The sequence below is a fragment of the Beauveria bassiana genome (genome assembly GCF_000280675.1).
Source record: "Beauveria bassiana ARSEF 2860 unplaced genomic scaffold BBA_S00082, whole genome shotgun sequence".
Lineage (NCBI taxonomy): Eukaryota > Fungi > Ascomycota > Sordariomycetes > Hypocreales > Cordycipitaceae > Beauveria > Beauveria bassiana.
This window is the reverse complement of record NW_007930917.1, coordinates 16,416-43,342: the sequence shown is the minus strand read 5'-3', so window position 1 is coordinate 43,342 and position 26,927 is coordinate 16,416. Positions and strand designations below refer to the sequence as shown.

Here is a 26,927-nt window from a genome sequence, read left to right as displayed (position 1 = left end):
ATTAACTATGTTAATTATAAGTCTTTATTTTATATTTATAATAGTAAAAGAGTTAAATTTTTATATATTATTTATAAATTATAAAAGTAAATAAGTAAATATAAAGCTTACTTAATACTCTATCTATTTATATAGAAATCATTTTAGTGGTGACTATACTGGTTAGGATATAGGCGCTTAAAGATGCCGTGTTTTGGCGTGATGCAGTGCGAATCACGGAATTCGATTTTCGATTTTCGAAATCAAAAAGCAACAATGCAAAAGTGGGTATCAATCGTGCATTGTAGTGGGTGCGTGGCACGTGTATCTGCTGACCAGACTTGTTTGCAACTCCCTAAGTTGGAGCTCTCCACACTGTTCATGAAGTTCTGCCGGCCTCGCAAAAAGAAGTCGTTGTGCGCTCCGCACCGTCTTCTATCCAATTGCAACGGAGTCAACAATGCAGCCAGGTCGTCGCCGTTGAAGACGTAAATCCCATAGCCGTGGTCGGCTCCGCGCCATATGAGAGGCTCGTGAAGAGCCGAAGCTTATGCACCGCCATGATACGCGACCATTGTCGGGTCTGCTGCGTAATGCTGAAGCTGTATTGATCACCGCCAAGAACAAAGCAGTGACTCGCTCAGCGACCCGAATAGCAGTCGCTGGACGTCGTGTGTCAAAACATGACAAAGGACCATTGAAAAGACTTGAGCCAGAAAAAGTGCAAACGGAAAGAAGTTTAAAAGGACTGTTGGGAGCCTGGTGATGGAAATCTAGATGAATATTCGTTACAGAGCTCGGTTAAGCACAAACTTATGATTGCTGTGTGCTAAGAAATCCATCAACGGTGGATACATACATGATAATAAGCCTAAACCACGAAACAGCCCGATAGTCATGCGTTACAAATCGAGAAAGTGCTCCTGTCTGCGTATTCACACGCACGGGCTCATTGCAATTAGCTATGAACTAGTGTTCGAGTCAAACTTTTCAATTAAGCATATTTCCATTTTCTAAGGCGAGTCGAGTAAGGTTATAGTGAAAAAAAGAATGGGAACTAAGGTGTCAGTCACGAAATGAATTTAAGGGAAAAGAAGAAGAAAAAAGCCGTGAGCTCGCAGTTTGAGGAATAGCTCAGGACTCAAGTACGATTAGGATTGGCAAAGACATGCAAAATTAATCAAGTCAAAGAACGGAGTGGTAACCGACATGAATATTTGGTGTTGATGGCGAGTTATCTCATCGTCAACAGAATATATTTGCAGGATCACTTGTCAGCGGGGACCGAAAAAAAAATCCTCCCTCAGAGCCTAAACTCGGCCCAGTGGCTAGGTTACCCAGCCCTTACTCTCGAAAAAAAGCCCCCAAAAAGAAAAAGAGAAATAAGCACAGCATTTTTACATGAGTGAGCGTTCTTCCCTAAGCCAACAATTTAAATGAACCTTTGCGCCCGCCAATTTAGGCATATGGTCACTATTTTCAAACCTGACCAATATACTGATGATCAATGAATCTCCTGTCGTCCGTACGCCGTGATCCATCATCCATCGTATACATCACAAATCGAGATGCAAATGCAATGAGCGGTGACGCAGGACTGGTGGGCTATCTTGTCGATAGAATTGCTGCAAAAGTAAGACCTCGTGAGGGAGACGTACCGCATCATCATCATGCTTACTAGCCGAAGCTGCCTCATCGTCTAGGAGCCAGTGGTACGCGACTAGATGACGACGAAGTCGTGCAAACAACACAAGCAACTCTCATCAAACTCAGCAAGACAACAGCTGGAGTTGTGATCAACTCACTTCTTGATCTTCTGGAGGACCTTTCACAACCTTTCGCAAAAATTGCAACCCATCCTAGCCATGTTCTACAGTCCGAGCTCTATGTTTTGAGTCTTGTATCAACATGCTGCTCCGCGAACTGGTCAGCCAGGAAGAAGGACGGATTCGCTCCTGAGAGGCTGAGCGAGGAGCTTGTAACTCGCCTCTTCGAAGTATTCAAATCTGTTCTCGAGCCTATACCGGATGATTACGTACTTCCCGCACAAACGCTCTTGGACCAAACATCCGTGGCGAATGTCACAATTCCACGACCAGGCAGAGGGTCAACAGGCGGTACAGCAATTCGACTCACGGATGGCCTCGAGTCTCTGGACTATCAACTGATCGAAATCGACCGACACGTCAAAGTAATCGTGGAGTTCATGACTGTCTCGAGCTGGACATTTACCTTTAACTACATCCGCACCGTCATCCACACTGTACGATCTACCGCTGGGGATTCTCATGCAGATGTGCTCAAAAGTGTCCAGCAGCATGAACGTGGTGCTCTGATCGTTTTGAGACTGTTGTCCTTTTGTTGGGTTGACGGGTCGAAGCTCGGACTTCTTATCCAAGAGCTTTGCTCTAGCTACCTTCATTTTAGAGGGGCATATCAGAACACAGTGGCTGTGGCGATGCCTCTTCTGATAACGCGATGGATAGACAGATACCCTGACGAGTTTGTCATGCTCCATCGGCTTCACAAGAGGCTGGATGGTGGTGCTGATACCTTGTTCGACATGACGCAAACCGCTACAGAAACAGGCAGACGCAGAGTATATCTATATCCTCTACAAACGACTTTGCTCTTTTTGATGCCTGATATTTTTGAAGTGGCTAGCAACTTGCGGGAAGCCAAAGGCCACAGCGTGATCAAGAAGGTCTCTTTCCTCGATAGTCTGCGAAAAGCTCTCAGGAATGGAAACGAACAGGCAGGATACTGTCTTGTTTCTCTTCTTAGAGTTGCCCGCCACTTTGACGTCGAGAGCGACTCGGCACTTGTCAGCTACGCGATGGACGTACAAGACGAAGTTCGCGATGCTATCTTTCGTCCCTCCATTGCCTCCGCCGCCGCGCTGCCAGTCTGGGATCAGAGCATGATGACTGCAGCACTTGTGAGTCTATCATATCTAAATCTTGACGGCTGCATCGACAATCTTTATGGCGATTGTATAGCATCATCTGCACCGGACGGCTCCAAACTCGCCATGATTCAGGCCTGTTGCTACTTCGCCCAGCTACCTGAGCCGGGGAAGTATGCACAGCTCTTTGAGAAATCTATACCCCTGATGAAGATACAGCTAGAGGTACTGCAAAAAACTCTTGCCCATGTTTGTGGTAGTCGTGCTGATTATGCAGGCCGAGAAGTACCGTGACGAGGATAGAGCTAAGGCGAACATGATCTGCAGCGTCTTGAAATTTCTGAGCATAGACCAGTCACCTATCATTGGAGAGCTCTCAGATCCTACTTCAGATTCTGTATTTTTTGAAGGCCTCCTGCTTTGTGCCATCTCTGCTGAGCCTGCCATTCGCCAACAGGCTGCCGAAGTTATCGAGAGGCTGCATGCCGATCTTCCGATTCTGCTGAGTGAATTTGATAGCAGAGAAGAGCCGGACATGCTTAAACTTCGGAGCGTTGTTTGGTACCGCAGGTACCACTCTGATAATACTTTTAACCGCCAGTACAATGCTGACAAAAGCGCACAGCTCCAATACCCTTCTCAAGCTTAGCGAGCGTCTAGTAGATGAGAAGGACCAGTCCGCTCTTGCAGAAATCCATAGTTATTTGAAGGATCGACTGGCTCTTCTCCGAAGGCTTCCTGTAAGGCACTGTTCCTTACCCGCCCTCCTTCTGTCGCTTACTTTGTTTAGGGACTTTCAAAAATACATGGCAGCCCGTCAGATTTAGTCGCCAGCACAACGAAACTAGAAACCGCTCTTCTGGTATCTTTGTGCTTACCAGGTATCGAAGACTGCGAGATCGCCGCGTCTTGTCTCAACATATTCGTGGAAGAGTGTCGATGGGTGGACAGCCACTCCGAGTCCGCCAGTTCCTGCTGTGCGATTCTTCGAAACGCTGACACATTTCAAGAGATTGCATCACCAGCTTTTCGATTGACTGGCCTTGTTGCCTTTCAAAAAAGAACAAGAAGTCTACTTCGGCGTATTAAGTATCCGACCTCTGGCATTGTCCATGCATGGGAGGCAGCATTCGATGCCTGGATCTCCCTGGGTAGACAAGTGTCAGTGACATCAGCCGATGCAACGGCAGCCACGACTCTCTCGCAATGGAGAGATCTGGGCGGCTTTCTCGCCTCAATCGGAGGCATTTGCACAGCCCAGCAGGCTCTGACTCTAGAAGAGCCCGCTTTGAAAGCGTTACGGTGGATAGACAGTCATCCTACCGGCGACGGCGAGGAGACTCTCTTGGCGCGGTACCTTCGTTTAGGCATTCAGCTAATGGGCTGCGCAAACGTAAAAGTGAGAGAGACAATGCGAGAGATATTCGCACATGAGGTGCCCTCATGCCTGTACCAGCCGCTCTTCAAGTCTCTGGAGTCTGAAGTAGAGGCCTTTTTCACCGGCGCCTTTGCTCCCGACGCAGAACGAGCGCAGGACAGCGAAATCGTCTTTGCCGAGCAGGCTGTGTCCCTTTTGAAAGACGTGGTAGAGCGGCTCGATAGTCCCCAGGACCATGCGGCCGCTTCGTCTGTACATTTAGGTTCGCTCACTCTCAGCTTTGCCAAGTTCATTGCCGATTGCACCGACACAGCCACATCGCTGCGCGTCAAAATTCGGATCTGCCAGTTGTCAGAAGCAATTATGCGCAGGAGAGAGCACCTGAACCTCAGAGATGATGTCCTCATACGCAACCAGCTTCTTGAATACATCATTGGATGGATCCGGAACCCTGAGCCTGCTTTGGAACCGAACCGAGGAACATCTAGGTTGGAAGAGTTGGGTCGTATGCAGAAGGACCTCACCAGAGCATGCCTCAAGGCTCTTTGCGACCTCACTTTCAGGTTACCACTACAGACGCAGGAGATACAATCAGATGCCAGCATGAGCGCGAAGAAGTCGGAGCTGTTTCAGCGCTACTTCAAACGTTTTCTCGACCTTATTAGCACAGTGCGACCAGACGTCGCTTCTGAATCAGCAGACGCATTCTCTAGCTCCGAGATGGCAATCACAATTCTGTCGAATCTCCTCAGTGCAAACATTGATGTCGGCTTGAAGCATTCACTCTCCCATGGCTATCACAACAGCGTCGAAGTCCGAACTGTATTCATCAAAGTATTGTATAATATTCTCACACAGGGGACAGAATTCAGTAACTTGTCAGATTCCGCTGTGAGCGAGAGATATGAGGAATTGCTTGGGGTATGCGGACCGTGCTCGTGTGCTACAACGTCGCTAACCAGCGTGAAAATGCAGCTTCTTACGAAAGATCTATCGCTGGCCGTGTCCATGAGTGCCATATGCCCTAGCGCAGAGATTGACGAGCTGACCATTTGCCTCTTGATCGTTTTCGAACAGAGAGGTCGCACGTTTGAACTCCTGGAAGCTCTCATCAAAGAAGAAATAGACCAAACAGGTAATGCACATGCGTGCAGTCGGCTTTCCTCAATTTGCTAACCATACCAGAGCACGCCACCGAAATCTTGAGGAGGAGTTGTGTGGCCACCAAGATGTTGTCATTGTATGCCAAGTGGAAAGGCTTCGATTATCTGCAAGAGACGTTGCGCAAGATTCTGGACAGGCTTATGATGACCTCGCAAGAGCTGGATCTGGAGCTGGATCCGGCAAGGGTTTCCTCTGCGGAGGAGCTCAAGAAGAACGCCACACAGCTCCAAATCGTAGCCAAAGTTTTCATGGACGATATCTGTGGCTCGGCCCCGAGCATACCCGCCCCTTTTCGAAAGATTTGCAGCATTGTACGTTGGCAAAGAGCTCCGATGTATTCAAATCATGTTCAGTATGCTCACGCGCACAGATCCATGACGCTGTTCTCCCGAGGTTTCCTGATGCAAAATACACAGCCGTAGGTGCGTTTATCTTTCTGCGTTTCTTCTGCCCTGCAATAGTGGCACCAGAAGCGGAGGGTCTGGTCGACGCGCCGCCACCCAAGGAGCTGCGTCGAGGGCTATTGCTTATCGCCAAGGTAATCCAGAACCTGGCCAACAATGTTCTGTTTGGCACCAAAGAGCCGTATATGTACCCTCTGAATCGGTTCCTGGTGAAGAATATTTCTGTCGTGACCGGCTTTCTTCGCACTATATCTGTGAGCTAGTTAGTACACTTCTTGTACCTGCTCTATTCTGACGCGAGGCCATGACAGGTACCCCCAGTCACACTCGATATCGTTGTCACCAAAGAGACGACAGACTTCGGCTCCTGCGTATCCTTCCACCGTTTTCTGTATGACCACTGGGACCACCTGCGCCAGACATTGGTTGCCAAGGAGCGCCGAGAGTATCTCCGCCTCCAAGACAGCTCGCCGCGCAGCCACTCCCCTGTCTTGGAGCCTTTACGCAACCTCATTACGAACCTGGGGCCTCCTCCTCTGGCGATATCTTGGAACAGACCGCAGATTGCTCTGAACGGACCGCCGCTGTATTCGCGTTTCCAGAACTTCATGCTACGTAACGCCTTCCGCAGCACCGAATCATTTCTGACGTCGCGTACCATCTTCGACGGCGGCATCACACTGGTGAGTCAACCATGTAGGGAAAGCTCAAGGGTCCAGTCGTTGACTTTTATATAGGATGGCCTGTCGACAATACTCATCATATTGCGCTATAGCGAAACGGAGGGTATTGACCACGAGACACTGCTGCACTGCTTCCTGAAGGTGAGCTTGCCGGGTCGACCATTAATAATGACCTATTCAGGCGTCTTTGGGCAGTGGCTAACATGAGGCAGATTGCAAGCCGGCTATGGCATGAGCCTTTCAGCATCCTTATTGATGCCACTTGCTACAGCGGCAAAAATGACCCTAAGGATGATTTTTTCAAGATGCTCGATCTCCTCATGCCCTACGAGGTGAGGCAGAATCTTGCTCGTATCTACATATACAACATGAACAGCGCCTTCAAGTACGCAGAATATGACGACACTAGCGGCTACACATGGCTAACTGGCAATTTAGGCGATGCTTCCGACGACTGCTGAGGATTGTGACCAAAAATGAATCCAGCGCCTTTCACCCGAATAACGTCAAGTATCTGCTGCCCGGAGGCATGAAAGAAATGCAGAACCACTTTCTCATCAGCTCGCTTCAGGTTCCAAAGGAGCACTCCGCAATCGTTTCCGACGTACGGTACTTTTTCAAACATGCCACACGCTTATCTAAATCGAAGGGCAAAGTGGATGTCACGATCAAAGTGGGAAGCCACCACGTGCAGGTGATGACCAACAAGCACCAGGAAATCTTCTCCAGCCTGCGGCTGAGCACGACAATCAACGACATTTTTCGCCTCAGTGACATTGACGAAGTGGCGACGGCAATCCCGAGTGACGATGGGTTCTCGTTTGGGCTGCGTGCCGACGGCGGACGCATCGTCATGTGCTTCACGAGCCCTCATAAGGCGAGCATCCTCCAAACCATCAGAAGCGCCAAGGCCAAATATAGCAACGAGAACCGAATGCACAAGCCTGTGGAGCGGCTCCTTCGGCCGCAGGATGTTCCCGGTACACTGCTGAACCTGGCGTTTATGAACCTGTCCAGCCTCGACCATCAGCTTCGTCTGGCTTCCTACAACCTGCTCGGCGCCCTGTGCATCACGTTCAAATTTCGGACAGCCACGCGGCTCGTCTGCTCACGAGGTAAGACGTGACGATCAAAGAAGAGGAGCACCCTCAATTCACCGGGCTGACCATGACCTCAGACCTCGCAATTCCCATCGACCCTACGCGCTTCATTGTCAACATTAGCCGAGAGCTCGCCGCTTCAGAGCCCCAGCTCACGTGTGACTTCTTGTCAGAATTCATCGCGAGCTGGGAGACATTTACGGAGGAGCAAAAACCATTGAGCCTGGCGTATATGGCTCCCTGGCTCTCCGGTCTACGGAGAGATGTGTTGACGGGCGAGATGGACGGTGAGAAAGGCAAAGAAAAGGTCGCCGCCATCTTTCGCAAGTTCATCGATCTGATCGCGCTGGACCAATCTTTGAGCTATGCGCTGGACCAGTTTGTTTGGCCTTCCCTCAGCCAGGATGAAGTACTGCTCGACATCTTTCTCGAGGAAGTCATGAAGATGGCCATCGGGTTTAGCTTGCAGCAGGACCTTGTCAAAATAGTGGCGTCTACAGCCGCCAACATTGGCACGGTGACACTGCGTGCGCGGTTTCTTTCAAGACTACGAAAGGCGCTGAACCGCTCCTCACTTCGGCCGACGAAGAATTTGCCCGACAATGCGGTCTGGCCAGAGATTTGCATCATGCTGCAAATATGTACATCACTGTCCTTCAGTAGCGGCGTGCAGTCGCAACTCTTCCTACCCGAGATCTTTCACATCGTCACCATGTTGGTGAACACTGGCAGCGCCAACATCAGAGTCCAGGTGCACAGGCTACTGACCAACACGGTCCACGCTGTTTGCACATCATTTATCCTGGACGAGTCCAAGTTCACCAAGCTTCGCGCGTCCTTGGACGTGCTCTCCGAACCCCGGAGCGGCATTTTCTCCACGCCGCCGTCTACCAGGAAGGACGTGGCCTCAGTGTCGGTCGCTGGAGACGAGGGGTCTACGCTCCCGGCCATGGAGAATCTTGTGGCCATCCTATTCGACATATGCACCGTGGCAGCGCCGTCAATCGACACGGCCAACGCCTGGAGGTCGCGCTGGATGAGCCTGGTCGCGAGCACTGCGTTTCAGAACAACCCGGCTGTGCAGCCTCGCGCTTTTGCCGTCATGGGATACCTCGCCAAGGAAGAGGTGGATGACGATTTGCTCTACCAGGTCCTGGTCGCGCTGCGCAACAGCGTGAGCCAGTTTGGCGAAGATGGGCATAGCGAGATGCTCACGTCCATCATCACTTGCCTGTCTCGGATGATGGCCAACCTTCCATCCGCTTCCCGATACGGACTGCAGCTGTTCTGGCTGGCCATGTCCCTTATCCGCCTCGTGCCAGGCAGCCTGTTCAACTGCACAGCGCAGTTCCTGGAGGCGCTACTGATCAACATCGGCAACATTGGCGGCGTGCGCGGTGACAGGATGATTCCGATGCTACTTCACAGCCGTGGCCAACTCGAGGAGGCCGTGGAGCCGCTGGATGAGGCTTATGGCATTCATTTCGACGAGGATAACTTTCACTTTGCCGTGTGTGCATGTCTGGTCCGTGGTCTGACCGATAACACAACCCGGCTCGCCGCCGTACGAGTGCTTTGGTCGTTCCTGGAGATGACGGCGCCGGCCTCGCAGCTTTCAGCCAAGATCGTTCACACCATGGTCGACTCACCCTATCTGGCGCTCATGCTCGCTCGCTGCGTCGACCAAGATAATTTCCGCGACAATATGTGGCTGGCGGGCATTAACCCGGATGGCATCAGCGATATGCTGGAGGGCAGCCGGCGGCGCCACGCCGACGTCATGGAGGATCGAGACTTGCTCCTGATATCCGCGATCGAGCTGGTGGGTTTCCAGTATCTGGAAGATACCATACAGGCGAGGACATTGCTGTGGCTCAATGAACTGGCGCTGTCAAGACGGACCGTCTTTGCCTACTTGTGAGGGTCCTTTGTCTACGACGTGTTATTAAGCACGGTACTGACGTTGACTAGATGCGGCGCGATGCCTTCCATTCTCAATTATGTGCTCATGCACGGGCAGGATTCTGCGGCTCTGGAGGCGGCGCACACACTTGTGCGAACGCTCACGTCGGAGAGGGAGTATGCGAACGCTACGGGATCCATGGAGTCGCTGGAGGAGGCACTGGACGAGATGGGCTTCAGCGGCTTGTGGAAAGCCTCATTCCAGGATATGGCAGAAGAGAACAGAGCCTATTGCTTCGAACTGACGGAGAAGTTGATCGAGGCAAGTATCTTGTCCCGCTGTGCGTGTGCAGGTGCTAATGAGATATTCACAGCTCATTGTGATCTGAGAAATGGAGAACAGGTCACGAGGCGGGCACTGTTAGTGGGTAGGAGTTAGTGGGTAGGAGGCGCTACACGGAGAGGTACTTTAGATTGAGAGGTGGCAAGTACATACTTGTGGTCAGGGTCCCTGCCGGGGTCTCCACTCGAGACAGATTGTGTAGACACTAGGGCAAAGCGGGTACCGAAAAATATTTATGGCCGATTCTCTCTATCAGACTCTCAAACTCTCTATTTATTACCAGAAGGTGGCCATCTTTTTTGGTACCCGCTTTGGCTGATAAGTGCTCGGTTGAAAGTGTCAGGGGGTAAATAATGAGAGTAGTCAGGTAGTTACACACTCCACAGCTATTGAGCCCCGAGTAGAAATCACGGTCTGGCTGCGTCTAGCAAGGCATACTTAAAGTGCCTTGTTCAGTGCGTGTGAAGCGCAAGTTAACTACTCCGTACATTCAAGGTACCTTTGGTAGCTTCACCTTGTTCTGACCAAGGCGAGCACCATGTCTTCAGGGCCAGCAAGGTATAACAGCATTACTCGCACGCTAGATGCGAGAAAACAGAAAAGACCAAGATGAAACAATGGGCGAAAGTGCAAATGACATTGCCGCAATTCTGACTTTTTGGGTTCGGACACAGTTCAGTCCTGGGATCATAACGGGCACTGACGGGGTCTCCACCAATCAACCTAAAACCGATATCGGTATCATGCCACTTGGCCACCTGCAAAAGTTAGTCACATTTTTAAAGATCCTACAACATTCTTGCCAGCTCTGCGCCAGGGATGACAGCTGTCTGAACGGCATATTTTCGCATCACAACCGCGCAAGATGGCCGAATTGGAATCAGCATCTCCCGTCATTATTCCCATTCTAGGCCAGCCCAGCATTGTGGTCGACAATGGCCTCTGGGCGGACTACATCGTCCAAGACCTCTTGGACAAAGTCGCCTCGTCCACCTACGTCCTCATCACCGACACGAACCTGCACAACACCTATGTGCCAACATTTCGAGCGAGCTTTGACACCGTAACGAAAGGCCAGGGTACCCGTCTTCTCACGTACACGATCCCGCCAGGAGAAGCCTCTAAGAATCGAGAAACAAAGGGCGAGGTCGAAGACTGGATGCTCTCGCAGCAATGCACGCGCGACACAGTCATCATTGCTCTCGGAGGTGGCGTCATTGGCGACATGATCGGCTATGTTGCTGCCACATTCATGCGCGGCATTCGCTTCGTACAAGTTCCGACCACGCTGCTCGCCATGGTCGATTCGTCTATCGGCGGCAAAACGGCCATCGACACCCCTATGGGAAAGAACTTGGTCGGGGCATTTTGGCAACCGCGACGAATCTACATTGATTTGCAGTTCTTAGAAACCTTGCCCGTCCGCGAGTTCATCAACGGAATGGCTGAGGTAGTCAAGACAGCCGCCATCTGGAACGAAACCGAGTTCGACTTTCTGGAAGCATCCGCCACCAAGATCCTTGCCTGCGTTCGGTCACGGGCTGCAGACCGGCTGGTGCCACTTAAAGAAACATTGAAGCGCATTGTCGTAGGCTCTGCCCGCGTCAAAGCCGAAGTCGTCTCCAGCGATGAGCGGGAGGGTGGCCTACGGAACCTCCTCAACTTTGGCCACTCCATTGGCCACGGCATCGAGGCCATTCTTACGCCGCAGCTGCTTCATGGCGAAGCTGTTGCCATTGGTATGGTCAAGGAGGCGGAACTGGCCCGTTACCTCGGTGTTCTGCGTCCCGAGGCCGTCGCCAGGTTGGTCAAGTGCATCGCTGCCTACGGCCTGCCCGTCTCGTTGCATGACAAACGCGTCCAGCGGTTGACCGCAAGCAGAGCTTGTCCTGTCGATGTGGTCCTTCAGAAGATGGCTGTCGACAAGAAGAACGAGGGTTTGAGAAAAAAGATTGTACTGCTATCCGCCATTGGCAAGACGTACGAGCCAAAGGCGAGTGTTGTGGATGATGAAAGCATCAGAACCATTCTCTCACCGGCTGTCGTCGTCTCACCTACGATACCTGACAATCTCAGCGTCGCCGTGAGCCCACCCGGCTCCAAGAGTATATCCAATAGAGCACTGATTCTCGCCGCGCTCGGAGCTGGACCCTGCAAGATCAAAAATTTGCTGCATTCGGACGACACCGCCTATATGCTTGCCGCCATTGCCAAGCTCCGCGGCGCTTCGTACTCGTGGGAGGCTGGAGGTGAACTTCTCGTTGTCAACGGCAACGCCGGTAAGCTCAGCGCGAACAGTGAAGAGCTCTACATCGGAAATGCCGGAACTGCGTCGCGTTTCTTGACCACAGTTGCCGCTTTGTGCTCGCCTACCGATGTCGCCAAGTCTGTCGTTCTTACTGGCAACTCCCATATGAAAGCGCGCCCCATTGGTCCGCTCGTTGATGCGCTGAGGCTAAACGGTGTATCTATCGAGTACTTGGAACAGGAAAAGAGCTTGCCTCTGAGGATTAGCTCATCTGGCGGGTTTGAGGGCGGTGTCATCGAGCTCGCCGCCACCATATCGTCTCAATACGTTTCGTCAATTCTCATGGCCGCCCCATACGCAAAGAACCCTGTCACTTTGAAACTCGTCGGTGGCAAGCCCATCTCGCAGCTATATATCGAGCTGACGATCGCGATGATGAAGTCATTTGGCGTTACTGTGACAGCCTCTACCACGGAGCCACACACGTACCACATCCCACAGGGTACTTACAAAAGCCCTGCGGAGTACGTAGTTGAAGGCGATGCCAGCTCGGCGACGTATCCTCTAGCAATGGCGGCCATTACGGGAACCACTTGCACGATCCCTAACATCGGCTCCGCTTCGCTCCAGGGGGACGCTCGCTTCGCCGTTGATGTTCTTCGTCCCATGGGCTGTACCGTTCAACAAACAGAGACGTCGACAACCGTTACAGGACCTAGGCTTGGAGCGCTCAGGCCTCTAGCGCACGTCGACATGGAGCCTATGACCGATGCCTTCCTGACCGCCTCTGTTTTAGCCGCTATCGCTGGCGGCAAAACACAAATCACAGGTATCGCAAATCAGCGAGTCAAGGAGTGTAACCGCATCGCCGCCATGAGAATCCAGCTTGCCAAATTCGGTGTCCAGTGTTCGGAGCTCGATGATGGCATCGAGATCTTTGGCATTGCGCCAACGCATTTGCAAACACCATCCAAGGGCCTCTTCTGTTATGATGACCACCGCGTTGCTATGAGTCTGAGCGTCCTATCTGTTGTGGCTCCTGCTGGTGCCGTCATTACTCAAAAGGAATGCGTTGGCAAGACCTGGCCTGGCTGGTGGGATACTATGGCCCAATCGTTCAAGGTCCGCCTGGATGGCACGGACAAGTGTCACGCAGAAGACGGCAAAAAACCAGCAGCCGCTGACAAGAATGAACGATCCATATTTCTCATTGGAATGCGCGGTGCTGGCAAAACTACTGCCGGTAACTGGATTGCAAAAAGCTTAGGCTGGAAGTCAGTTGACCTTGACCATGAGCTCGAGCGCCGCTCTGGTCAGCCAATCCCGGAAATCATCGCCAAACACGGTTGGGATGGATTTCGTGAACAGGAACTTCAGCTGTTACGAGATGTCGTGGAACGGCAGCCGCTTGGCTACGTAATTTCCTGTGGCGGTGGCATAGTCGAAACTGCAGAGGCGAGGGACCTTCTCAAGGCTTACGCTGGCAGCGGAGGCAAGGTGATCTTGATCCAGCGCAACATTAATCAAGTGATGCAGTATCTGGAGAGGGACAAGACACGGCCTGCATACAGCTCAGAAATGAGAGATGTGTACAACCGCCGCAAGGACTGGTACAAGCAGTGCAGCAACTTCAGCTACTACAGCATTCACACGCATGAGCCTACCAGTAAGAGTATCATTCCGAAAGATTTCTCGCGCTTTGTGTCGACCATTTTTGGCAGAGACACACAGCTCACGCAGTTGTGCAAAAGAGACCAAAGTTTCTTCGTTTCTTTGACGCTCCCGGACTTGGTTGCCGCTACTGATCTACTGCCCAAGGCAGTCGTTGGCTCGGATGCTGTCGAGCTCCGCGTAGATCTCCTGAGAAGCCAAGACCTGGATTTCGTAACGGAGCAGGTGTCAATCCTTAGACAGCACACTGGCTTGCCCATCATCTTCACCGTCCGCACCGCATCGCAAGGTGGGTCGTTCCCTGACGATGCCACGGAGGCTCTGTCAGCGCTGTACCATCTTGGTTTGCGGCTTGGCACAGAATATCTTGATGTGGAAATAACAACACCGGATCATATACTGGAATCAGTCGGCCTTGCGCGGGGTCACACAAAACTGATTGCTTCTCACCACGACCCACGCGGCACGCTCTCTTGGAGAAACGCCTCTTGGATTGCACACTACAATCGTGCTCTGCAGTACGGCGACATCATCAAACTTGTGGGCCTGGCTCAGAAAGTCGAGGATAACTTCGATCTATTTCGGTTCAAGTCTAGGATGGCATCTGATGGAAGTCCACCTATCATCGCCATCAACATGGGGACGGCTGGCCAGCTCAGCCGCGTCCTCAACGGTTTCTTGACGCCCGTGTCACACCCAGCATTGCCGTTCAAAGCAGCTCCTGGGCAATTGAGTGCTACAGAGATTCGGCAAGCGCTTGCACTCGTCGGACAACTGGAGGGCTGCTCTTTCTTTCTCTTCGGAAAGCCAATTTCTCAGTCGCGATCGCCTTCACTTCACAACGGCTTGTTTGCTCAATGTGGCCTCCCACACCGGTATCATCTGATGGAAACTGACAACGTAGCAGACGTTAGAGCTACACTGCGCGACCCTAGCTTTGGTGGCGCATCGGTAACCATACCTCTTAAACTCGACATAATCGACGAGCTAGACGAACTCACAGAAGCGGCGCGTACAATTGGCGCCGTCAACACGGTGATCCCGTTCTCCGGTAGTGTAGGAGACGGCACGAAGCGCCTCCTCGGAGACAATACTGATTGGAAAGGCATCGTCCATGCCCTCCGTGTTGGAGGGCTCGGCGAGATCTCCGGCGATTCTGCTGCCATGGTGATTGGATCAGGAGGAACTACGAGGGCTGCTGTGTTCGCTTTGCACTCTCTCGGATTCAACCGCATTTACGTGGTAGGTCGCACGGCCAAGAATGTTGCGGCCATGATTGCCGAATTTCCTCGCAACTACAATCTGCAGGCAGTCACCAATATCGCGACAATTGCAACGCTGCCTAACGTGATTGTCAGCACAATCCCCGGCGACAAGCCCATCGATACTATCACCGAGAGAGTCATCAGTGGTGTCGTCAACGCCTCTGTTACGGCCTCGTCACGGCGTGTTCTTTTGGATATGGCGTACAAGCCCCGCGAGACTCCAGCTGTGAAAATTGCCGAAAACGCTGGTTGGTCTACCATTCCTGGACTTGAAGTTCTTGCGTCTCAAGGCTGGTACCAGGTTAGTCATCTAACATTTGTATACTTGTGGAGCATGCTAATAAAGAGACCAGTTTCAACTTTGGACAGGCATTTGTCCGCTGTACGCCGATGCCAGACAGCTCGTTCTTGGTAACCAGTAATTCGCACACCCTCGAGCAGTAAAGCAGTTCAAAGAGTCACAATAAGTGTCATTATCAAATTGAGGACATAGATCTCTATAGACGAATATCATGTTGATTTACCAGCGTGAAAGTAGCCTTCGTTGTTTCGTGTTGTCGCGTGTTCTATAGATATATTACATTCTCAGGTTCTATATCCCTGCACCATAGTTCGCCTCGCCTAAGATAAAATTGCTATGTCCACCAACTCAAAAGGTTTTGATCTAACCCAATATGCAATACAAGGCAATAACATAACTCCACACAGCGTATGACGTAAAAATGGAATCGAAACAAAGGTGACGTGGAAGTTTGCTCCTCTGTCATGAGTAATAAAAAGCTCCGCAGAAGGCTGACACAACTATGATGTAGTTTTGACCTAATCAAAGAGAGAGAAGAGTAAAATAAACAGTAGCCACGAAAACCTGTGACATTGCCCGATGGGACGCTCACGAATGAAACTTGGTGTCGATGATGTAGGATGGCTGGGGTGATGCGAGACCCCAAAACAGGGCCAGCGCGAGATTTGCTTCATAGCCCTTGTCTTCGAACACCAACGTGATCCTTGATCCTGACCGGAGGGGGGGGGGGGACTAGCAGGACAAGTCACTGCGCGATGATGCCAGTGCCGGCGCGCAGAGAGAATGGCTTGCTTTCAAGTGGCCGAATGCGAATATATTGCGCTGTGGTGATGTCAGCCCACCGGATGGCTTGACGAATAAGTGACGTCAGCGGTCTGGATCGGCAAGGACCCTGCAGCTGGACGAGACCGAAAGCCCCATCAGCCTTGCTCTGATTGGCTTCAATGCCCACAGTATATGCAGATGGGCCCCACTACTAACAAAGGGTTCAGTACCGCACCCCCCTTAGATCCGCTCACGCCCTGTAAAGACCGGCTCAGTGGCCCGAGACTGCCGAGTCGCAAGCAGGCTCAGTTCGAGCATCGTCATCAGACCAGTCGCCTGCGTTGCTTCCCTGGTAGTTCTGCCTCGGGATGGCACACACGATAGTGCCTGGTGAGTGCATCAGCGCGACTGAACGTTTTCTCAACTGTGCAAAGATCGCACTGGACTTTGTGCTTTCGCTCATTGTGGATAGTGTCCTCGTGCCGAGTCAAATCGTAGGGACGAGAAAAGATGGTGTTGCACGGCTTGCCAGTGCTAGGGTTAATGCGGTCGCAACGGTGCGGACCAGCTTGACTGTTCAGTATGGACGTTGCGAGGCTGTTATCTGGAGGACCACCAAGATTATGCGATTGGCGATGCCCTTCGCGCTTGTGTTTCTGTAGCTGGACAGGTGTATCGAAGCGTAGAGTGCAACCATGATATGTGCATGTGTATGTGCCACTTTCAGCGCCGACCCGAGTTGGCCGATTGCCGCTCGCGTCAGTCCGCGTTTCGGAGACGCTGCTTCCCGATGATCCAAGTCTTGGGGGCGGGGTAATATCCTTGTTTTCGTGTGCACGTGAAACAAAAGGATACTGCTGCGGTATCCTGTTCTGGAACGACATGTCATCGTAATTTCTTTGGTTGCCTTGCGACTCTTGCGCAGGAGTAAGGTGAACGTGGTTGGATCCTGTATCCTGTGCCATAGCTTTACTATAGGCGTCGAAGTCGAACCCATTGGAGCCTTCTGGGAACAAAGAGAAATTGGATTCTCCATCAACCCCAGTGAACTCTATCATAGCATCACGGGGAGAAATGGTTTTCGGTGTCTCGGGCTCGATGCCGGTATCTGCGTGTGCTCCAATGACGGCTGGGTGCTGTTCATTGCTCCCGTGGCCAATTTTCTGATGAGTTGCAAACGAGGTGTCAAAGTCTTGCAGCTGGGGCGGAGCGTATGGCGAGGTTGCTTGAAACGGTGAAAGACCGCGAGAGGCTGTGGAAGATGGCGAGTGCGCGGCATTCAGATGTTGGCTATTGGCGGCGCTGAGACGCTGACTAAATAGGTGGTTGCTCGTCGTGCTTGCATTGGCGGGATGTGCAGGCGACGATGATGTGATGGCAAAGCTCGGATTGTACAGCTCGTCGCCATACACGTCCGTCAAGGTACGATCGAGCTTGGGCACATTCCCGTAAGCTGCTGCATACCGATATCGTGAGCGCTGGTCAGATGTGGTGGGCTTGATGTTTCGCATACCTCTCCTGCGATCGAGAAGGTCGATGTCGCCCATGCTGGGCGTAGACGGCGAGTCTCCGGCAATGGAACTGGCCACAGAAGCTGGGTGGGAGCGGTTGAACAGATGGCTGAACTCGGGTGCTGGTAGCAGCGAACGCTCGGTCCGATGGCGGTTCATTTGGCCTGGAAGCGCAGCTGGATAGGCCATATCTGGAGTGGCAGCCTCGAGATGCTGATATCCTGAGAGGGTATCCAAAGGCTTCGAAAGCATATGGTATGCTCCCGCGTTGTGGACGTTTGTGTCGTTGTTGTACATTTCGCAGAAGGGATCCGTCGCCGAATCGCTAATAGCAATTTGCGGGTTGTATGTGGTTTGTGTAAAAGGCGACGCCGGTCCAACAGAGCCAAGAGATGACAGTGAAGATTCTCTCTGGTGTGAACGGCGGCCCGGTTTGGGCGTAAACTGGGTGATTGCTCCTGCAGCGTCAGACTTCATAAGCGAAGGTCGGGTGAAGTCTTGAGATGCGAAATCGAGCGCTTCGGGCGTGGAACGTGTCGGGTCCCAAAAATTGTTTTCGAAAAGATCAGCCGGAGTAGCTTGTTCAGCCTGTAGAGCGGCGAGGTGTTGCTGTGAAAGACCGAAGCGAGACGTAGTATGTTGTAGAGTTGAGTTATAATTTGTAGCAGTTGATGTCGATGTCATGGTTTGTTGTAGATGAGGACGAGAGGTAGGGGGCGTGGGTGGCAAATTCGTAGAGGCAGGAACTCTTTTATAGAAACACGACTGCATACGCAGACACCGGCCATGCCGGTGTGAGTACCAGCCCCACTTTCCCTTGAAAAAAAGACTGGCGGGGGTGGGCGGGGGGTGTATGTAATCCCTGTGTGCCGATATGTGATTGAGCAAAGCGGCCGATGAGATCGAGTTCTTCCGAAAGGTGCAGCCGTCGTACTTCGTCGTGGCCGACGCAGCATAGAATCGGCCAAGCAAGTTTTCAAGATACTTGACACCGGGCAGCAGGCTCCTCGATTTTTAGAACAGACCGTAAGCCATGACATCCGGAGTTTACAGCAGGGTCTTTCCAGCACCTTCGACGTAGTTCTATGTGTGTGACTGTGTCAATCAATTCTTGAAGACTCGGGTACTCGGATTATTACGTCTACGCCGTTCGTTTCTGTTAGTAAATGAGAGCATGCAAACTCGCATCTTGCGTAAAATCTTTGAACGGCTGTGCTCGTTTCCGGCTCCTCCCTCTCCGGGGACCAAGTTGGCAAGTATCTCGTCATGCTGTTAGCGCCATATCCAGCTGGGCAGGCCTCGTTAAAAGGGAAAATTTATCAGCCACAACGGGCTGGAAAGTTCCAGGATTTTATGGATGCCAAGATCTAAGCCACACGCCTCAGCTAGGAATGACAAAGGCAGATCACATGACCTTTTCATGTGACTGACCGCGAAACCTAGGCACGCTTGGTGCGCAATCGTCTAGGTACGAAGTACCTTATGTGGTAGGCCTCCCACCCTCCCTCTCCAAATCCAAAGCCGGGCAGCCTCTCATGACATGCTGTCTGTGCCAGTTGCAACGTTGAGTGCGAAAAAAAAAAAAAAAGTTAATATGCATGCTACCTAACTAATTCTCTCTGGTCCTGTCACACGCCCTTAATGTAGGCACAGAACGCTTTAAGGTCTCCGAAAAGATATCATCCGTCCGATTTTTCATCCGTATTCCTCCATAGTAATCCGTAGTAACGTGGTCAGTTCCAGAAAGCAAGAGATCTCGGCTTGGCCGGGACCTGTAATCGCCGTGTCTCGGATGGGGCCTCAACCAATGAAAATCTCTGCACGGCGCTACTCCGCCACTATTTTCCAGCATATCGGTGCGCTACGCAAATAGAGCGCGCTCCTGTGCCTATTATGGGTATCTGAGCCGTCGATGCAGCATTCGGGCAGCCATGATCACGCACCTTGGAGATTTGGAAGACAAGAGCCTGACATTTTGGCTGGCCACGCCATTCTGATTTGTTTTCGGCACAATGACAAACCACCCATCCGCCATTGTACTACCGACTGGCTTTTTTGGCGCTTGCAGTCCTTCCGCTCGTATCCTGGATCAGTGAGAATCATTGGGCATGCATACTTCGCACTCGAGCCACTCGCACGTTAGCATTCACTTTGATGATGTATCGCTTCATGTTTGTTATTCTGCATTTTCTAGGTTGCACTTCGTTTGATTAGCCGTCGTGATGGTAGTTGGGTGGCAGCCAACCCGCTTGCAATGTCCAACTTGACCATTTACGATGTCTTTCAGATTCATGAGTTTTTGCGGTCGCATAGGAGAATTCACAATTCGATACTTGCACATGTTACTCCGTCCGTTGCATACCGCACTGCCTCTGCGCCAGATACTATCCTGTCGGCAATGCGCATGTTTCTGAACCGGCACGCCCCATTGCACAATAGTAAAAGTTGCGGTCCAAGCGGATGCATCGAGGCGCGCCATATATGTATTTCTCCATGGGTGGATCACATCGCATCAGATGATTGTATAAATAAATAGAAATTGCCTCTCGGGCATGTTACCTGTTACCCCCAAAAATGTAAGCCACCGTTTCCCGTATGGTACATAACACCCAAAAAGCATGAACCGATTCCGTGATCATCGTGAAACACCCGCACACACACTACGCTGTGCATGGGCCAAAGCTCGCAAGCAAAACCAAAAAAAAAAAAAAGCAGCAGCACAATTAACCGCCAAAGCCGTACAGGGTACGGCCTTGGCGCTTGAGGGCGTAGACAACGTCGAGAGATGTGACTGTCTTGCGCTTGGCGTGCTCGGTGTATGTGACTGCGTCGCGGATGACGCCCTCGAGGAATGTCTTGAGAACATTACGAGTTTCTTCGTATATCATGGCAGAAATACGCTTCACACCACCACGGCGCGCGAGACGTCTGATGGCGGGCTTGGTGATACCCTGGATGTTGTCACGAAGAATCTTGCGGTGACGCTTGGCACCACCCTTGCCGAGGCCCTTGCCGCCTTTGCCACCTGTGCTGATGTTAGCATGAATGTCTGCTGCGGGCGAGAGTGGTTTGATGTTACTTACGTCCAGTCATTGTGATGGGGTATGTGGTATTGTGTGTGTGCGTGGGGTAGGAAGAAAGATGGCACTAATTGGCGGTTGATAGAAAATGTGAGGAAACAAAAGAGGTGGCCACCGGCTGGTTTAAGTACCGGTGGGCCAGATCACAGATCAGTCGGGGTGCAGAACTCGACCTAGCCACTTTGGAACGCAAAACGCGTCCGCACAGGGGTGCTGTGCAAGAGAGGGGCGGATAACACATCAGCCTTCAGAAATAAACAACAACAAAAATGCGTGGTGGGAAATAGGCCATGGTGGATCTGTGACATATTTTTGCATTTTCTTGATTGGCCATCTATGATTAGCTTGCTTTGTGGTTGCACCCGTCGCGCCAGCTGGCTTTGTCGCGCTTCCTCCGGCTAGTAAGGCCGACAGCTTTGAGCTGCAACGGCGGCTTGATCGATCTGGCTTCATTGAGTACGGATACCCGTGCAAATGCGACCCGATGCTGTCTGTCATCTGACGTATACTCAATACGCTCATGACTGCAGTCTCTTAAAGACAGCCACGTCTACTTGCCCAGTGACGGCATCCTGTAGTTATAACTATACCCGGGATGCCCACAACAGGGCAGTTCGTGCTGCCAACGTACATAGTTCATACCATCTATCGACGCACAGCTAATCCGGCAACAAAGCATCTCATCGTGGTTGTATGGGCATGTATCGACGAGCACCAGCATGAACAACTTTCTCGTCCCACTACACGTGTTGTAGCAGTTCCATCAGGCGCGAAAACCCAGTCAATCTACATAACAAAACTGGTACAGGGTAGACACAATAGAGATGCTTTCAGCTCAAACGTACGATCACGTAACGTATTAAAGGGTACTGCCAAGTAGAGCCCGAACCAGAGCCCAAGCCGATAAGCAGACATAAAAATAGTTCGATACCCAGCAAACAGTTGACCGATCCTGCCGTCATGCGCCTAATCACTACATGTAAACTCAAGTTGGGCAATAAGCTTCCATAAGTGAGATCAAGCCGAAACCGGCCCGACCATAGGGAACGTGGCGCAGAGGAGGCCAAGAAGACCATCAAAAAGAGAACACACTTAAAACACAGTACTCAGACTGACTCTCAGAGCAACAACGGGCAGAAGGAGCGTGAGATTCATGCGCAGCAAGTAATATTACCTGTATTACCCACGATGGTATTGTGTGGTGAATAGCTACTGACGCAGGGTTGGAAAGGCTCCAGACCTTGCCCGATTAGGAAAGCGCTCTCATTGCACCATGAAATTATTTATGGTCATCAATTTTTTCGGCATGCGGAAACACCATTTTTTCGCGCACCCAATCAGATTGCCCTGGCCTGTCGCGCACGTCTCCACACCGCGTCGCCTCAGATCAGCCGCCCCATTTATGGCCAGCAAGCTATAGGTATTAAAAGGCTCCCCCCGCCTCCTAAGTTCCCGACCTTTCCCTCCTGCATCAGACATCCACTCGCTGAGCACACCCCCACAACCACGCACTCTCCTCAATACCTACACAATGGCTCGCACTAAGCAGACCGCAAGAAAGTCCACTGGTGGCAAGGCTCCTCGCAAGCAGCTTGCCTCCAAGGCTGCCCGCAAGAGTGCCCCTTCCACCGGCGGTGTCAAGAAGCCTCACCGCTATAAGCCTGGTACCGTCGCTCTTCGTGAGATTCGCCGCTACCAGAAGTCCACCGAGCTCCTGATCCGCAAGCTTCCCTTCCAGCGCCTGGTAAGCGCCCCAGCCAACCGCCGAAATGTCAAACCGAATGCTAACATGCAACAGGTTCGCGAAATCGCCCAGGACTTCAAGAGTGACCTTCGCTTCCAGTCCTCGGCTATCGGTGCTCTCCAGGAGTCCGTTGAGTCCTACCTTGTCTCTCTCTTCGAGGACACCAACCTCTGCGCCATCCACGCCAAGCGTGTCACCATCCAGCCCAAGGACATCCAGCTTGCCCGCCGCCTTCGCGGTGAGCGCAACTAAGCTTGGAGAGGATAGGGTGAACACTTTACGACATTGCTTTGATACGATGGAATCATGGATTTTCGGGGGTTAATCATGGCGTTACTACGAGAACTTGCTTTACAGTTGGGATGTATATTAAGCCACGGGCAGCCGGTGAAAGCTGCTGGATTGCAATGAATTGATACTACCACGAGTATTGTTCCGCATGTGACATCCAAAGCCGTAGACACTGACCATTGCCACCGTGCCCACACGCACCCTCACAACAATGCCTGTAGCCACCCTACCGCCCCACAATTGGTCATAGCCTGCACAACTATGGGCGACGCCCACGTGAACAGTGAATATCGCGTAGATGTTTGAGCTGCATCCGCAGTGGCTCACTAAGTAGTGACTAATTCAACAGTACCGGCAATGTATCGAACAGTCACCCTTGCTACCTGCCCCCGCCGTTGGCCTCGCATGATTCATCACCATGGCGCATATTCTTGGCCTTTGGGCTACTCGTTACTAGGCAGTCTTCGAAGCTGGTGTCGCTGGCTGCTGCAGTCGTCAAAAGGCCGCGACCTGGAGTCTTCAGGAAGAGTCTTCAGGAACTGCACCTGGCCGTGACTGTTCAGGCAAACTCTTCAAAGCACGCCAAGAATATCATCATTGAATGCGTCCTTAGCTTCCGTTCTAGTCGTCTCGGCGCCCTTTGCGGCATCAGCCTCCTCAAGACACCGCAAATTTTATTGTGCCTCTGCCATAAGCCCTCGAAAATGGCGTCGAGCAATTTAGAGAGTCGAGCCTGGCTGCTTCCGTCATCACGATAGAATGCCGCATCACGGAGGGTATCCTTGGCGGGACATTCGACGCAAGGGCATCTTGAATGGTAGATTGCCACGTTGCCACGTGTACAAGTTGCATGGGTACGGTCCGGACGGACTCGTACGTACTCGTGATCGCGATTAGTGCAGCCTCCATTGCACGAATTCATCCAGACCCCAAAGAGGAAGATCGGCACATGCGCAACTCCCCATTTCGTAGAGGCGGCGTTATGCTAAAAATGGCATTAGCACAGCTGTTGTGCGAAGTAAAAAGGCACGCTGCGAGCATTCGCGCAATATCTGATTAGCCATTCAATCTAATGGACTCGCAGTATCGAGCTATACAGTGCTTTTTCAGAGCAGCCATGATTAGGAAACAGCGCTCAGTAGAAGAAACAGGTTATCATTGCCAGTGCCTCCGTGGTTGAGTACGGAACGGTAGTAGGAGGGGGATGTGGTAGCCTTCCTCGCCTACTTTAGCTGACTTGTAGGGCCCGCGGGCTGTTGAAATGCCAGATAAATCTCTACCTACCTAGGTAGGTACACAATCGACCGTCTCCAGCTGACACGACACTGTCAGGACTAAAAAACCCGACCGAGATAATGGATTGCGGCCTAGCGTTACTGCCTTGTGACCCTTGAGGGTATGCAGGTCGCAATGCAAAGGTACACGCGTTTGCAGAGGAACACTAAAACTGACACAAATTGACTATTCTTCGTAGAAAGCTCCCCTAGAGTATACCTCCATAAGAACATCGTTGATTCAATTTTGTTGTCTTCAGCGGCTGTTGCCAGCCAGCCAACTAACTAGGTAGACAAGGCTCGGATACCTGCTCCTGCTGTGGAGCCGCTGTACCCACTCACCACGAGCAGGTACACAAAGCTGAGGGAGGACGAAAGGCAGTTTTTGAAGATGCATAGGAGTTCACTCCAAGTGCCTCGGCTTTATTCTCGCACGATTCGATTCCATGCCATCGTAGAGCGATACGAAGTATACACATGCGATTGGCAGCACAAGGTTGAATTCACGTGGAGAGTCGCAACGAGCAGCCTCATGCTTTCAACCCAAACAACCACACAACCACACAGCGACACGGCAGCAGGACTCTTGTCGACAACTACACACGGCGAACGGCGAAATTAAGTATGGAGCGCCAGTCGCAGCCATCGGGGCTTGGCGCAAGAAGGGATCCATCCACCAAAATCCAGAAACCAGAGTTGGCAGCAGAGCGCCTGGCTGCTCTAAAGGCTCGAGTTGCGGCTGCAACTGCAACCAGCAAAGCAAAAGGCGGCCTGAATGTTGGTCTACATCCGGCCCTCGAAGACTTGGCGTCATGGAAGCCTCAAAACAAGGAAAATAAATCGTCAAACGTTGGGAAGAACATTCGTTACAGTACCAAAGGGTCAGCTGCAGTTACAGTCCAAGGCAGCGGCGACTTTGGTACCGGCCGGCGCAACCCGTACATTGACGGTTCCATGGCAGCACAGCCATCTTTCGGCCGGGTTCGCGAGCCAAAGCGATTAGTATTCAATCAGAAGGGTAAGTACATCCAACAGGCCAACGCCCTCAGGCGCCAAGAGGCGCTCGAGGCGATGAAGAAGCGCATCGCCGAGCAGACAAGAAAGGCCGGTATAGATGAGGATCTGGATACCGAAAAGAACTTTCTAGTAGAAGAACCACCGCATGTGGAGTGGTGGGATGAAGCCCTTATAGATGGGGAATCTTACGATGCACTCGACCACGCCAACAAACTGAAAATTGATTCACCGGACAGCATCATCACGGAATATGTCCAGCATCCCGTTGCGCTGGAGCCGCCGCAGGATCGCTTGGCCCCTGCACCGAAACCCATGTATCTAACATCCAAAGAGCAATCGAAGATCAGAAGACAACGGCGAATGGCGGAAGGGAAGGAGATGCAAGCAAAGATCAGGCTGGGCCTCGTACCAGCCCCCCCTCCCAAAGTGAAGAAGGGTAACCTCATGCGTGTTCTTGGAGATGGTATGTATGCAACCGTTAGGACATGCTGAATGTAGTTATTGACTTGTATCGCACTAGTTGCTGTGAAGGATCCCACCGCTGTCGAAGCCCGTGTGAACCGAGAAATCGCCGAACGACAACAGAAGCATGTTGACACCAACGAGGAACGAAAACTCACGAATGAACAAAGACATGACAAGTTAGCGACAAATCAGCAGAAGGATCTCGAAAAGGGTATTCATGTCCTCGTGTTGAAAGTTAATAGCTTGGCGAACGGGCAGCATCGCTACAAGATTAGTGTCAACGCAGAACAGCTTTCTTTGACCGGTACCTGCATCATGCACCCGAAATTCAACTTGCTCGTCGTTGAAGGTGGCTCTTGGGCGATTAATAAATACAAGAAACTCATGCTCAACCGCATTGACTGGACTGAAAATGCGCCATCTCGAGATCGTGATGGCAAGAATGCCACACGCGACTGGCTTCTAGCAGAAGATGCAAAAGGCGAATTAAAAGACATGTCGCTGAATCGATGTACGCTAGTCTTTGAAGGTGAACAGAAAGCTCGTGGCTTTCGTAAATGGGGCAGCAAGGTATGCGAAACGGACACAGAGGCCCGCGCTGCTTTATCGCGGGCCAAAATGGAAAGCTTCTGGACGCTGGCGAAGGGGATGGCTTAGTTGTGATGAGTATACTGTTGATAACGTTAGAGGTATACTGGAATATATGAGCGTGAGAGTGAAATGATAATGTTTTCAACACCTGACTTCTATTGCAATCGGTGTAGGCTCGTGTTTGAAGCTCATTTGTAGAATGCTTACGATTTTCGTAATGTCATGAGCAGCAAGTACACGAGCTGAACATAAAAGCTCGCGAGATGTAGAGTTTTAGATTCGTCCACACAATCCAACATACCAGAACTTGCGCTTCATCGTGATGACTCAGTCATGCGGCTGAAAAGCAGATGTGCGTGTTTTGACGATGACAGCATACACTTTCTACAACCACTGAATCATTATTGTGACTAGCAGAAAGGCAGCTTATCACATTTCTACACAAATTACAGGCTTGCCTGCCACGTAGAAGATCAGAGAACATTTTTTCTGACCGTCGTCGAGGGCGGCGCTGCCTCAAAAGTGTTGTAGTATGACAGGCGCTGGGTTGTGGATCTGCGGCCCTCCTGCTGGAGGAGTGCATTGCTACACCATGATAACAAACAAACAGTACCTCAACATCCGGCGTGCGAAGCCGAGAATCGAACCCATCATCTTAATATAAAAACTGCGAGATCGAAGTTGACGGAATTTTTGTAACCCTGATACATCCCACTTTACTGTAACACTAAAAGCCGGAGTTTAGGATTGCCTCCATACTTAAACTATCGCCTACCATGATTATAGAAGAGTCCTTTGACATCTATACAGAAGCACTGCACTATTCCACCTGATAAGGGGCGAGAA

At 51.5% G+C, this 26,927-nt stretch overlaps 6 protein-coding genes across 6 annotated transcripts; 4 read left to right on the top strand and 2 right to left on the bottom strand.

Moving 5' to 3' along the window:
• Positions 1-1,558: 1,558 nt before the first annotated feature.
• BBA_10038 (GTPase-activator protein for Ras-like GTPase) lies at positions 1,559-9,947 on the top strand (the record flags this gene model as incomplete). Its single annotated transcript, XM_008605135.1, has 15 exons — positions 1,559-1,612; positions 1,667-3,109; positions 3,162-3,454; positions 3,510-3,624; positions 3,675-5,397; positions 5,448-5,737; positions 5,797-5,848; positions 5,888-6,084; positions 6,142-6,513; positions 6,568-6,654; positions 6,726-6,898; positions 6,952-7,628; positions 7,691-9,530; positions 9,585-9,856; positions 9,919-9,947. 15 exons carry the CDS (start codon positions 1,559-1,561, stop codon positions 9,945-9,947), a joined length of 7,617 nt encoding a protein of 2,538 aa, XP_008603357.1.
• A 776-nt stretch (positions 9,948-10,723) lies between these two features.
• Positions 10,724-15,464, top strand: BBA_10037 (pentafunctional AROM polypeptide; the record flags this gene model as incomplete). The annotated part of the gene is made up of 2 exons (XM_008605134.1): positions 10,724-15,343; positions 15,396-15,464. The coding sequence occupies 2 exons, from the start codon at positions 10,724-10,726 to the stop codon at positions 15,462-15,464; spliced, it is 4,689 nt and encodes a 1,562-aa protein (XP_008603356.1).
• A 967-nt stretch (positions 15,465-16,431) lies between these two features.
• On the bottom strand, positions 16,432-18,303 carry BBA_10036 (26S proteasome regulatory subunit-like protein; the record flags this gene model as incomplete). The annotated part of the gene is made up of 1 exon (XM_008605133.1): positions 16,432-18,303. One exon carries the CDS (start codon positions 18,301-18,303, stop codon positions 16,432-16,434), a length of 1,872 nt encoding a protein of 623 aa, XP_008603355.1.
• Positions 18,304-20,342: 2,039 nt separating this feature from the next.
• Positions 20,343-20,712, bottom strand: BBA_10035 (histone H4.1; the record flags this gene model as incomplete). Its single annotated transcript, XM_008605132.1, has 2 exons — positions 20,343-20,644; positions 20,703-20,712. The coding sequence occupies 2 exons, from the start codon at positions 20,710-20,712 to the stop codon at positions 20,343-20,345; spliced, it is 312 nt and encodes a 103-aa protein (XP_008603354.1).
• Positions 20,713-22,230: 1,518 nt separating this feature from the next.
• Positions 22,231-22,695, top strand: BBA_10034 (histone H3; the record flags this gene model as incomplete). Its single annotated transcript, XM_008605131.1, has 2 exons — positions 22,231-22,443; positions 22,498-22,695. 2 exons carry the CDS (start codon positions 22,231-22,233, stop codon positions 22,693-22,695), a joined length of 411 nt encoding a protein of 136 aa, XP_008603353.1.
• Positions 22,696-24,632: 1,937 nt separating this feature from the next.
• Positions 24,633-26,147, top strand: BBA_10033 (pre-mRNA processing factor 3; the record flags this gene model as incomplete). Its single annotated transcript, XM_008605130.1, has 2 exons — positions 24,633-25,488; positions 25,546-26,147. The coding sequence occupies 2 exons, from the start codon at positions 24,633-24,635 to the stop codon at positions 26,145-26,147; spliced, it is 1,458 nt and encodes a 485-aa protein (XP_008603352.1).
• Between the last annotated feature and the right edge of the window lie 780 nt (positions 26,148-26,927).